At 40.2% G+C, this 13082-nt stretch overlaps 1 protein-coding gene across 4 annotated transcripts in view; it reads right to left on the bottom strand.

The window, feature by feature from the left end:
• The window catches only part of exoc6 (exocyst complex component 6), a 51704-nt gene that overhangs the window by 20711 nt on the left and 17911 nt on the right, over positions 1 to 13082 (bottom strand). For 2 of the 4 annotated variants that reach the window (XM_008279315.1, XM_008279313.1), the window contains exons 3-20: positions 12721 to 12768; positions 12437 to 12527; positions 11944 to 11989; positions 9201 to 9254; positions 8833 to 8983; positions 8576 to 8737; positions 8226 to 8294; positions 7590 to 7673; positions 6515 to 6561; positions 6302 to 6422; positions 4880 to 4951; positions 4614 to 4711; positions 3793 to 3898; positions 3561 to 3670; positions 3283 to 3394; positions 3061 to 3195; positions 2234 to 2413; positions 1255 to 1284 (exon numbers count right to left, since the gene is read on the bottom strand). In XM_008279315.1, coding sequence (XP_008277537.1) covers positions 1255 to 1284; positions 2234 to 2413; positions 3061 to 3195; positions 3283 to 3394; positions 3561 to 3670; positions 3793 to 3898; positions 4614 to 4711; positions 4880 to 4951; positions 6302 to 6422; positions 6515 to 6561; positions 7590 to 7673; positions 8226 to 8294; positions 8576 to 8737; positions 8833 to 8983; positions 9201 to 9254; positions 11944 to 11989; positions 12437 to 12527; positions 12721 to 12768 — 1716 coding nt within the window. The remainder of the gene's footprint in view (positions 1 to 1254; positions 1285 to 2233; positions 2414 to 3060; positions 3196 to 3282; positions 3395 to 3560; positions 3671 to 3792; positions 3899 to 4613; positions 4712 to 4879; positions 4952 to 6301; positions 6423 to 6514; positions 6562 to 7589; positions 7674 to 8225; positions 8295 to 8575; positions 8738 to 8832; positions 8984 to 9200; positions 9255 to 11943; positions 11990 to 12436; positions 12528 to 12720; positions 12769 to 13082) is intronic. The other 2 variants (XM_008279316.1, XM_008279314.1) reach the window with 1 other exon arrangement.

Consider the following 13082-nt stretch of genomic DNA (forward strand, 5'->3'; position numbering starts at 1 on the left):
ACTTGTTAGATCACACAGGCAATTTGCTGACTGCATAAAATGATACACAACAATCCCTTATGGATGTGCACACAGACAGCTACGGCCACCATGGATGCATAGTTTATTACTTTCTGACTGCTTGAAGTCTGGTCGGAGGCTTGTTCCATACATGCTCATTGAAGTGGCATCTACTAATTTCACACATGAACAGGACTGAAAGAGCGTGCACACTACTGCCCACACGCTCTGTCCACACAGACATACATTTTGGCTGCACACAAATGTCCATGGAGTGGAATGTGCAGACTCTCACAGCCTTGCATGAACTCTACGACACACGTACTCTTGTGGACCCTCATGTACTCTTGGACATGCAAAGTATAACACTGACCTAAGAAAAATGCTTTGAACTCTGAGAATGTCTACGAGAAGAAATCCCTGCTCACCATGACGTACATTTACACAAAGGCGACTAAACTTCGAAATAAATTGAAGGATAGTGATTTAAAAAAAAGAAAAGAAAGAAAGAAAGAAAGAAAAAAAGGTCTTCCATCAGCAGAGTTGCCATTTTAGACAACCAGGGCTAGGAATGGGCCTTTGAGGGGAAATACGTGATAGTAAGCATGACAGGTCTGCATACAGTGAAGGGAATGAGTCGGTGTTACCTTATTACACAGAAAGCTATTCATTTTTCTGTATTTCATGACCATTTAATCAACAAAATGTCTCCTATGCTTGAGCAAATGAAAGTCCAGTTAACAAAACTGGTTAAAATAGATATGTTTACAATTTTCAATTCTTATTATTTGGCATTTGTGATTTTCAGTGCTGGCTAAAATCTCTTGAAATCTCCTGCAAAGAATTGCAATGTGCACACCTTCTCTACCTGAACAACTGCCGTTGGAAAATAGTTGGAAAAATTGTCAAAACCAGCCCCTAATTCTGTCAATAGAGAGTCTTAGATGACCCAATGAGCATTTTATTTGAGGCATAACAGGGCACTAACCGTTTCTGTCATCACTTGTTTTAAATGTCGGTACAGTCTACCACACAACGCAGCTGAAGCAATGAAATGTAATGATTTTTATCTTGTCAGGTGAAAAATCTGAAACTGTCTGTGAATGTCCTCAGTACTGGTTATAACAGGTACGAACAGAACCACAGGCCTACAGTAATGGAGCTTCTGCAGTCAAACATTCAGCATGCTTTTCATCTCCCTTCTGCTCGAAGAAAGGCAGTATCGTGTTATAAAATCCGGACTGGAATACTCACCGACATTGATGCATGGTCATTGTTGTTATTCTGAGCAGAGAACCCCAAACCAACCAAAAATGGAAGAAGGGGAGGGGCAGAGGAAAAGGACAGGAAAAGAAACGTGGCAACAATAAATGGACAGGAGGAGGTAAATTCAGCTAGAGATATCTTGCATGCTTCACAAGTCAAATTAATCAAGGAGTAAAACAAAGCAGTTAGAGCCCTGTTCGTTACAGAGGGTGTGGAAGGGTAGACAGGAGGCATTCTTGAAAAATGAAAAACAAAACAAGCTGCAACTCATTCAAGACATGATGAGAGATGATGGAAAGAAGACCAGGCAAGTAGCCCACTGAAACTGGACAATGACACTAACAGGCTGTAGCTGTCAGTTATCCGGGCCAAAACACACAGTTACTAGTCAAGTCCTTCACACTTTGCTACAACTAAATGTGCCTTGTTCAGTTGAAAATAATGTCAGTGTGCGCAAAAGCAGTTTACAAGTCAGTAATAGCACAATCACCATGCATGTGCAGAGATCGATGTAACACGCATTCGACCTAGGAGCTTTGGTAGAAAGCAACTGGACTTCTCTTCTAGGTTCTTTAAACACATTTCTCCTCTCATCCAACACATTTTTTTCAGTTCTCACAAACTGAGAGGATGGATGAAGTCCAGTTGCTTTCTACTGAAGCTACTAGGATTACCATGACCTGGATGACTGAGAATCTACACAGACAGCACGCACTCAGTTCAACATCAAATTCACAATGTAAACCAATCAGTCATCAGGCAGTACGCGCATTTTAATAGGGATATAATGAACATATAGAACACAGCAGAAAACAGGGGTTTAGAGAAAACAGTAGGAAAACAGAGAAACAAGTATCACATCCCTATTATGGACCAAAAAACACCCAACACACAAGTCACAACTTCTCACAGTTCCCAGAGGGAGGCGGCAGGTTCAGTGGGTGGTGAGTGGGTGGATCAAACTCACCGGCAGGTGTGTGAAGACCTGGAAAGTGGACCGCAGGAAGTTAATCAAGTCCATGAGGTATCCTGAGGCTCGGCCGTCTGACTCAGCCATGCCCCATTCATAGTCTGCTAGCTGGATGAATTCATCAATCTTCTGGTTCAGTTTGGTATAAATCTCTCCCTCTGCTGCATGACGAGCATCCTGAAAAGATTTTTTAGACAAAATAATTTAATGGGACTTGACAGACTTTTTAAAAATAGTTCTACCTGTACCTATCCAGATGAAGATATAAAGCTTATATATATATGAACAGACAACTGAGATGTCATTGCCACCTTTATCAGGCAGACCATGGCCCTATTTGTCAAACATGGATAGTTTTGACATCTTCAAAGCTGGTTTAAAGTGTATCTGGAGCTGTTGTCATAGCACCAACTTTATAAAAAACAAAAAAAATAAAAAAAACAAAAAGCAGATGAGTGTACATTACTCATAATGCAACATGTCAATTTTCAATTCAGCCAAAGGTTTTGGCATGTTATTCTACTAGAAACTAATGTAGCTTGGAGCTGCAGTGTCTAGCAACTTGAGTGAAATCACTTGAGAACATTTACCAGGCTTCCCACAGGTCATCCTGGTGCCATGGAATGCTTTCTACAATGTTCTAATGACTTGAAACATACAGTTGTGAGTAAAATCAGCCTCTTTCACACATTAAAGTTTGTTTCCAGAGACTCCAGAAAATGTAACATATCCAGAGATACTAAGTTACAGTGTTTTTTTTAGTTTTGTTTTTTTTAAATGATAGGTAGCAGTAACAACACAAAAACCCACACATTACGTCTTACCTTGAATGTGGACAAGCCATAGAGCCTTGTGGTGTGAACTGTTTCGGGGGAGACATTGGTGATGTTTGTAATAAACTCCTCCAGATACCTGCAGGCCTGCTCCAAGTGGGTGGTATTAATGATGATCTGAACCAGCTACAGAGAGAAAGTTAGACTAAATGACTAAATTCCTTTGTCAGGATGATATGTGAGCAAAACTGGTTTGTGTGTGATTTGTCCCACCTCAGTCAGTCCTATGTGAGGTTTTTTGATGAGGTTTTGCAAGCAGCTGCTAAGAGTTCTTGTCAGCAGCAAGTTGGTTGATTTTCGCAACATGTCATCAATCTCTGTTGAACTAGATACACAAATAAACTTTAGGTTCTCCGGGTCCAGATTTGCCACAGTTGAAAAACAAGAAGACCAAAGGACTAGAATGATTAGAATGGTAGAAACGATGAAATTTTCTAAGGTTCATGTCGACCTATTGAGAGTGAACACAGAGTAACTGTTCGGTAACCTACCTGCGGTGTAGTGACTCTGAGAACTTGAGGCTGGCGTAAATAAACTCTTTGACTTGTGTGTAAATCTGAGGGACAGACTGGGACATTGGCAGCTTCTTCGGAAAGTCTTGCTGCTTACACACACACACACACACACACACACACAAAACACAGAAAACAACAGTATTAAATAACAGTCTTGTCATTGAATATGGGTTATCTTCTGAGGATCGTTCTCTTTTGAACTTGTTACCTTCTCTATCTCAGCATCGTGGAAGGGAAAACGGCTAACAACCAGTTTATACTCCTCCTCTGTGTCCACTGGGATGGGACTGTAGTTGTCCAACTCAAAGATCTCCCTGTGGAAAACAACATGCTTTAGTGTCTGTCATACACTTTCACTTTGTGGTACAAGTACTACAGTTTTGAGAATCTTGCTCTCTTTCACATACATGGTCTAAAAGTACTGTCTATTTTACCATTTATCTGAAGCATGTACTGTAAATTACCCCCAAAAATATTAGAATGCTCATTGAAACTGACACTAAATCTACTGGCTGATGATCTCTAGGAAGTACCAAAACAACATGTTTTTAACATATTTTAAAGCAAATGTGGAAATGTAAAAAAAAAAAACAACAAAAAAAACTCAACAGCAACCAAACAAAAAAAAGCACTGGAGAGACTCAGAGCTCTAACAGTCCTGATGATCTTCGGTAATTGAATGACTTCTTCCTGGTTCTTCTATTTGCCTTTATCTGAGTGTGACCTATTCACTAAATGGAGTATAAAGACTGAGTAATGCCACAACACAACGCAAAACCCAAACATTTTCATAATTTCACCATTTTATTGACCAACTGCACGTGACTTTGGGTCATTTAGGACTAATTTCTCTTCTCCACGAACCCCTAAAATAGGTTGGTTATGCAAGAACACACCACTCTGCAAATCCCCAAACCCCTGTGAAGCAATACAACATCAAAGCTTTTTTTTTTTTTAACATTAATTTATGTCACAATTACCTACCTAAAAAAATACAATTACTAACAGACACCCCCAAGTGAAGCCCACCTGAAAACCAGCGCCCATTTCTTCAGCAATGTTTCATTGTACTGGTCTCGAACCTCAAACAGCAGGTCAAAGAGCCGGTTCACTGGGAAACCATAACCCTGTACACACACACAAACACAAACAACAACTGAATTTCAGTCTGGGAATTATGAAAGTCAGTCTAAGTCTAACACATACAGAAAACCAATTGTGTTTTGATTATAGTTGTTCTACATGCTTCAGAGTCAAAGGCTTTTAAGTTAAATTAAATACAACTATGAACCAACCTGTAGCGTGTCAGCGAAGATAACTATGAGATTCTTCAGCTCCAGGACCAGGTCTGGGTCATCACAGTATGACTGCAAATGAAAATGGAAAATAATCAGCAAACAACACTCACAAGTTGGACATAGGGAAAGGATATCTATGGTCATCTAATCCATATAGAGTAATTGTGCTGTAACTATGAAGTTTCTACTGTGCACATTTTAGATCTAACGGTTTTTGTGTAAATAGGCTTCTTCCCAATTATAGTTACGACTTATCATTCTTGTAAAACGCAAACATAAAAGGTCACAATAGAAAGCTTAGTAAACAGGGACAAAGGGGGAGGGCCTTAGCCGGGGCTCAATCAACACCAACAAAGTCCCTCCATTTTTCTGGAGTGCAGAGTGATTTATGACCATGAAAGCAGCACAGTTGTTCTTCACACTGACACAAGGATCCTGCCAAACACAGGAGTGTGTAAATCAACCAAGTAAATGAACACAGACTGAGATCTGACATAAAGCAGCGGCTGCCTTCCTCTCTGTTGACTCAGACTCAGACATACACGTATTAACAGTCAGCTGGAGACTGGACTTAACAGCAGCAAATCACTGCAGTGGCAGAATTGTGTCTCATCATTTTATAAGCCTATATCTACCATATTCTGGTCAGTGCTATATGTGATATGATTATTAAGTCATGTAGGGAGTGCCACTTCATGTATATGCGTTTAATTTAATGATGACAGACAAAATTGTTAACAGCCATGTTCAGAGACGTTTGTTCTTTAATATATTGGGAGAAGTAGCACATAAGAGCCTTCTACATTTATTATTTGATATAGCATTCTGGACTGTTTTACAAGGAATCTGAAGCAGACTGCCTGATGAACAGATTTGGGAATAACACTTCTCTTTGTTGACTAACCACACAAATGTGGGACCCATGCAACGTGGAATTGGTTGTGTTGTGCCCCAGCAGAGGGGCTGTAGGCCGAGGGTGAGACCAGGGCCTTTGTTAGTCTTCTCACCCCACCCTGTGTGGGCCCATTCTCTAGCCTGTTAACATAATCCTCTGGGTCATTTACAATTGATTGGAGACCAGCGGTCAGGAATATGCCTTCTTAATCTGCTGTTATTGTTGCAATCTGTCTCTCATTAAGGCCCCAATGACCTCCTCTTTGGCTGCATGCGTATGTGTGTTTTGACCTCTTCTCTTGAGACTGACATCATTAGTGTGTTTGTGGGTGCACTGACCTCCACAGTGTTATGTGTGTGTGTCTATCAGCCAGTGAATGAAGGTTCTTCCAGAGTAAATAGATCCACAGCAGGCCCTGTTATCTCTATTAACTCTCAACAGTCTCCTTCTCATTCACAGTCAACTCCCTGCTGACAGTGTGTGCGTGTGTTCATGCATGTGTATGTGCATGTGTGTGAGCCTACAGAGTGTGTGCGAAGCACAGCAATGATCTTGGACAAAGCCATGTTCCACAGTTCATCAGTGAAAGCTCTGGTCACCAGCCCCCGCGTGGCATGGAGGATGTGGTCTTCCACAACAAAGAACCTAAAGGAACACAGACAAAAACACATAAATTAAGTTTGTACTGAAACAAACACAACTATCTGACACATGACGTCACAAGTGGAACACCTTACCCTACAATTTGATTGAAGTATTTTCTGTAGCCTTCCACTGTCTCGTGCTGAACACACACAAACATACACACGTTAACACATATTAACACACATAAGCGCATTTTACTTAAGCCACCAGTAAAGCACACATCTAACTGGAGGGTCGACATCATCACAGCAAAGTGCTCATTAGCCTTCCTGAAATGAAAAATACTTTATTTATCCCAGAAGGGAAATTCAATTCAAATTCCTCAATATTATTCTACACTCATCAAGCACTTTTTTAGGAACACCATACTGTTACTGGTTGGCCTTTGCTCTCAAAACAACCTCATTCTTGGTGTAGAATTTCAAAAGACGTTGAAAAAATTCCTTAGAGATTCTGTTTTATGTTGACATGTTCTTTTGCACAGTACGGTGACTAAGAGTTGTTCTCTAAATTACTGTAGCCTGTTGGTCAGCTCCAACGAGGCTGATCATTCTTCTCTGACCTCTCTATGCCAAATGATTGGCTGATCATGGGGGGCAGTGGTGCCTCAGTGTGAAGGCTTTGGGCTACTGATCAGAAGGTCGGGGGTTCAAGCAATACTGTCAAGCTTCTGGGCCCCTGAGCAAGAGCCTCAACCCTAACTGCTCCAGGGGCACTTTAGTGTGGCTGACCCTGTGCTCTGACCCCAACTTCCTAACAAGCTGGGATATGCAAAAAGAAAATTTCCCCAGGCGCATCAAAAGGATATATAAAATAAAAATTTAAAGATTAGATATTTGTTTGAATAAGCAGGTGAACAGGTGTAAGCAAGTGCTTGATGAGTGTATGCGTACTATATATTATCATTGCCTGGTTACTTAGAGCCACTACATCGATAAATTTTATGTCACTACAAAGTGACTTTTTCCCAAATTCTGATAGCATCGTGACAGCGATAGCATTTTTGTTTTAAACACATTTTGTTTCTTCACATAATGGCTCAAAGTCTAAACATTTTGCTCAGCAGATGAAACCTAAAGTCAGGACAATCGATACATGGTAAAGGCTAAGTTCAATTTGGTTCTTGAAATTTCTTTACTTGTAAATTCAATTAGGTGTGTTGCTCACCATGTTAGCTTGCGGCTGCAGTACAAGTCGGGCCTGTTTTTTCCTTTGTTTCCTGTAGTAGTTCTCAAATGTTTCTCGATCACCCTGCAGACACAGAAAGAGGAAGCAGAATTCAACTTAATAGGGATTCTTAAGGCTGTTACAAGCAAGAATGTTTGCTTTTTAAATAAAAGAGAAATGTTCCCCTAACCTACACTTGAAAATGCAATAATGTACCTTTTCAAGAACACTCATGGTGGGTAATTCTACCTTTCTCCTTTTCTACAAGTTTTTGTGCGAAGAAAAATGGCTTGCAGTGCCCTCCACTGGACTAGCTGAGAGCAGTATATTAACTACTCTGAGTTATGGTGCTGCAATATCAAAATAGCTGAAAGTAGCTGGTCAATTTAATAAACAGAAAAATTCAGTATTCAGTATAAATAGGTCTTGCATGAGTCAGTGTAGCTGTTCTGCTAAATCTTACTTCAACCTTAATTACGAAGTAATTTGTTCATCAGCTGAAATTCAGAAAATACAATGCCAATATACAATTTCCCATGCTTTTAATGAGTTCTGTCATTTACAGTCGTGAAATGTGCTGTGACACTTTCCGTTATCCTGTTTGTAAATGAGTGCTTGAGTGGCAAAGACACTTACCAGCACAGTGTAAATGTGTAGACATCTGTAGACAGGTGAGAAGTCCACCAGGTCCTGAGCTGTAAGAATCTGTCAGACATATGTGGAAATGTGATTACTGTCAAATACTGACCACATGTCTTTACATTTATTTATTAGTGCTGTTCCTTCTGATATTAACTACTGAAGACAAGCAGATAACTGTGAAAATGACGACCCCCATTCACAGCAAATATTTACAGTGCTTACACAATTATACAACCTGCACAAAAACTCAGTTTAAAAAAGAAAAAAAAAGAAAAAAGAAAGATGAATGCAGTCATTTTGTTATGATCACTTCCAGTCATACTCAAAGATACACATTTCCTCACCTCTTCATCAGCTTCTTCCTCGTCTCCTGTGTCATCGTCCATTAACAGGCCGTTTGGAGTGTGAGTGTGTGTTCGTCCATTGAGGGAGTACACAGGCTTGGTGTAGTGGCCCATGCTGGCCTGCTTTGCTACTGCACTGTTAAAGGTCCTGTGCTGCTGTGCCTGGAGACACAAACACACACACACACACACGCATGTTAAGATAAATAACTTTTTTCACAACCATTTGTGAAATTATCAAAAAGTCAGTGTTATACCTGTCTCATGGCAGTTTCTCCAACCTTGTCTGAGTGTTTTCGAATGCTCTCCAGGAAGTCCTTGAGGTCTGACATGGAGATCTCTTTGATCTCCTCTCTCAGTCTAGGCAGGTTTTCAGCCATGATCTGACAGAACCTGTACTGACTGACCCTGCAGGGGACACAACAGAATCAGCCTAATCCTGTCCACTACAAAAAGCACTGTCCAATCCAGGATTATCTGGTTTTATATGAAAAACAATCAAATGGATCTAGCATAATCCATATTGGATTTGGTTAGCAAATTAACCAAATCCAATAGTGGAATCACTTATTTAAAAGATTTCTCGTAGAACAATCCTTCAATAGTCTTGATAGTATAGTTCTACCTTGGGATGTAGACCTTCTCTAGCTGCTCCATGGTTTTCAGTGCAGCATAGTATCTGTGGTGATAAAGAACATAACTTCAGTTAGAATGCCATCCCAGCTATGGTTCTTTGATAGAACCGTGAAAGACCAAGCTCACAGTTTTTGAAGCAGGTCTATAGTCAGATGCCCATATAATACCAAAGGGATGCTTGCTGTAATCATTCATCCTGGTGCATGGTTACATGAAGCTAAAGGGTACCCCAGCAATCTACAACAATAGTGGGAAATGTTTTGAAATTGCTGAAAGGTAAGGTTGAATTGTTTAGGAAGAAAAAACAAAGGCACTGCATAACAACAGCACCGTGGTTTGGAATCATTTTGCTGCTTCTGGGTGTGGACAGCTCACCAATATTAAGATGACATAAATACTCAAGCTATCACGCAAGATAATGTCGAGGTGGATGTACAGCAGAAGCTTTGTAAAAGCTGACTGATACAGCAGGACAATGACCGTAAACATCAACTTACAGAATGACTTCAGAGAAAATCCTTCGTTTGCATGGTCCTGTCATAGCCCAGACCTTAACCTAACACAGATGCTATGGAATAACCTCAAGAGAGCCATTCACAACAGACATCCTCTACCTGAGATGAAGCTCTTCTGTGAGAAGAATGGTTCAAACCTGGTCCTGAACATTGTGCAAGTCTGTAGCTAGTTTGAGTTTGTTGATCCCAAATAAGGTTTGACCAGGTATTGAATTCATGGATTCACTTTGGTAAAACAAATGGTAGCATGAACAGGATATGCTGGAATCGTGTTCTGTAGATCAGTCAGCGTCACTTTTTTTGCTTCTGTTTTTGTTCTGTATTTACAGAGCTAGGGCTGTGTACAAACACATTATTTATCAGCACATACACACAAAAGACAGCTTGTGGAAGGAGTGGAGATATTTGCTGCATTTGATAAAAACTGTATTGATTACCATCACATTATACACCTTATAGGAAACATATACTCTATTCTCTCGTTTTGGTTCAAAGTATGTTTGCTACCTGATACATATGAATCAGGGTATGTTAATAACAGAAAGCACAATAACAGTGGGGAAAAAAATGTCTCTATAATCATAAAACATGTGTAAATTCAATACTTGATAGTGTCTGAGATAACAAAAAATAGTTCCAGAGGACAGGAGAGCATGTATTGGACTTAAGACTAAGGTAATAAAGTTGTGACCAGTGTATTAAAGTATGGTGGGTTAGTCCTGTCTACTTTTAATGATTTGCAGTGGAATTTAAGACATACGCCTACGTCCACATACACTGCATGCAGTGAGGTATTTTATTTCCAAATGCAAATTCTGCAACCAGTGTTATCGAGATTTTGTGGTCTTTCATTCTGTGTTCAAATTACTAGGGTTCAGCGTTGGGTCAGTATGCTGTGCTCCCATCATTAGGCTGATAGGCAGGCTGTGAACAGATCTAATTGGTCGGTCAGTGAGTGTAAAATGTGTTGTATACAAATGAACAGAAGACACTCTCATAAACTGTACAGTGAAAAGGTTTGTCAGACTGCGAAGCGTGAGGATGGAGGACACAAAGGCTAAAAATGACAGGGCATTGAACATAATGTGACCTGACCATCAGCACTTTTTTGCACCATACAAACTAATTCCAAAACATAGTAACAGTGTACAGGCCATGTCATTAGTGTTTTAAGTACACTCCACACACACAGATCCCACCAGGTGGCCAGCATGGTCTAATTGCCTTGGATTGGCTGTGGGCCGTGACAGAGCGGCAGTGAGGGAGCCTTGTTGTGAACAAGGGCACACTGAGGGTCAATTGTCTTTTCAGTGAATGGTCGCTTCCCTTGGTACACAGAACTGAACAAGAAAGGGTCATTATTTTCCTGTCCAAAATGAAGCCCCCTTTCCTCCCCTCTTTATACAGACAGCCATGTAAATACGGCCAAACATGAAGTTCATGGGGTGGAAATGAAGTTCAATCAAATTTGCATGGCAGAGCATCAGTTGAAAAGTCAGTAGGAAATCATAAATACTGGATGACTGATGTTTGACTTTTGTGCTTTTTTTGTGTTGCAAAGTTGCCACTTAAACCTTTAGAATGGACAACAAAAAACATACATAACAGTACACAAAAATATACACAGTTTTACTTGTTGTTTTAGTACACTGACATTAATTTTAAAATTAATTAATACCAGGTAGCAAGTCGTACCCGCCCTCTGGTTTAGGGTTTAAACTCTGTAGCAGCAATGACCACAACCAGCATCTTGAATGGATGTGGTTGGGTATAGTCAGAGATGTGCTCTGTTGCATCTGTTATCATACCAAACAGCAATATTTCATCTTACAGCGTAAAGAGTAGACAAACTTTGGAGCAAGCCTCTTTAAAAAGTGAGTCCAAGCTAGGTTTTGGAAAGGGGAAACACAGTTACAATTGCCTCTAAGAGTTAAGATCTGTTGAATCTCTGACACTCGTCTGGCTTTCCCTGTCACAAATATATCAGCCTAAACCTGACCATACTGAGCCTTGGTGTCCTGTGGTACTAAAGTGCTGCAGTACATTACTGCAAGTGTGAAGTAGAGCATGTTTTCATCACTACTTGGCAGAGTGAGAGAAATTATGAGACTGGAGTTGTTCAGGAAATTGGGAAATCTTAGAGATCTCCATGAAAGTTGTTTTGAAACACAAGTTAGTCACACTGTGATGTTGATAAGTATTTTGTGAAACCATTACCTTTTGGATTCCAGTTGCTCCTTTAGTTTACTGTACATTTCTAGTACTGCAAAGGAACAGATGATAGGAAACAGGATTAGTCATTTTGCTCAATTTTGCTCCTTAAAGGCAAACTTTCTGTGTACAGAAGAATCTGACCCAAGTCTCAAAGAGTTCAAACAAGGTTACCAGTGCGCTTGTGCGAAGTTGCAAACCTCCAATCTGTGACACAGTCATTGCTTCAGCATATGGCAACTTTACAGTAAGTGATAAACCAGTTCCATTCTTATAACAGCCTTTATAGGCCTCATATGAACCTTTGAACTTTTAAAGTACTATCTGCAAGAGCATGCATAAACAGTGTTTCCTAACAAATTATCGGTGTGACTGACTTTTGGTTCTATTCTCCTGGTTTGGAAAAGTTCTCACTTAGCAACTCCATTTTTTCCTCCAAGGTGTAGAACAGATCAGGTTATGAGTGTATGTGTAAGGAACACAAAGGCAGAAGTGGTACCTGGTATACAGAGCTGGAGCTTCTCCACAGTGGTCGCCATGTTCCTCTGCTGGATGCGACAGCGAATCACCTCCTCTGTCTGAGCTGTCACCTGGGGGAGGGAACACACAATGGAAGAAGACAATGAAAAAGAGGCCACCACTGTTGACTACTGGGTTAAAGAACGGTCATGTCTAATACAGAACTGTCTTTGCAGTTAATGGGCATGCATATGTTCTGACAGGAGAACAAAAAGCACTGTTTCGTCTTCTGCACATTCTAGAATACAAGCATGCATGGATTACCTCCCTCCCAGCTTCTTGTAGTCTTCGATTAGTGTCTGTCACTTGACCCTTTGAAAACAAACACAGACATCAGGTTATTTGTATATCTCTAAAATCTCTCCTTTTATTCCTCTTTTCTTTTCATAATGCCAACAAAACCTCCATTTCAAAAGTCCACATGATCCACTCCTCTCTAGACATTAAATAATCAGTGTGGTGACATTCACTGATTTTCTTCTTTATGTCTATGTGTAATAGATTTCCGCTGTTATTAAAACTACTATATTAAAAAAAAAAAACATCAGCGTGCTACACTGTTACACTGAGTGCCGTGGCTTTTTCTGTAGTTTATTTAGAATCAGTCCCAAACATATAGAACACTA

This window comes from Stegastes partitus, unplaced genomic scaffold, assembly GCF_000690725.1.
Source record: "Stegastes partitus isolate 25-593 unplaced genomic scaffold, Stegastes_partitus-1.0.2 Scaffold154, whole genome shotgun sequence".
NCBI lineage: Eukaryota > Metazoa > Chordata > Actinopteri > Pomacentridae > Stegastes > Stegastes partitus.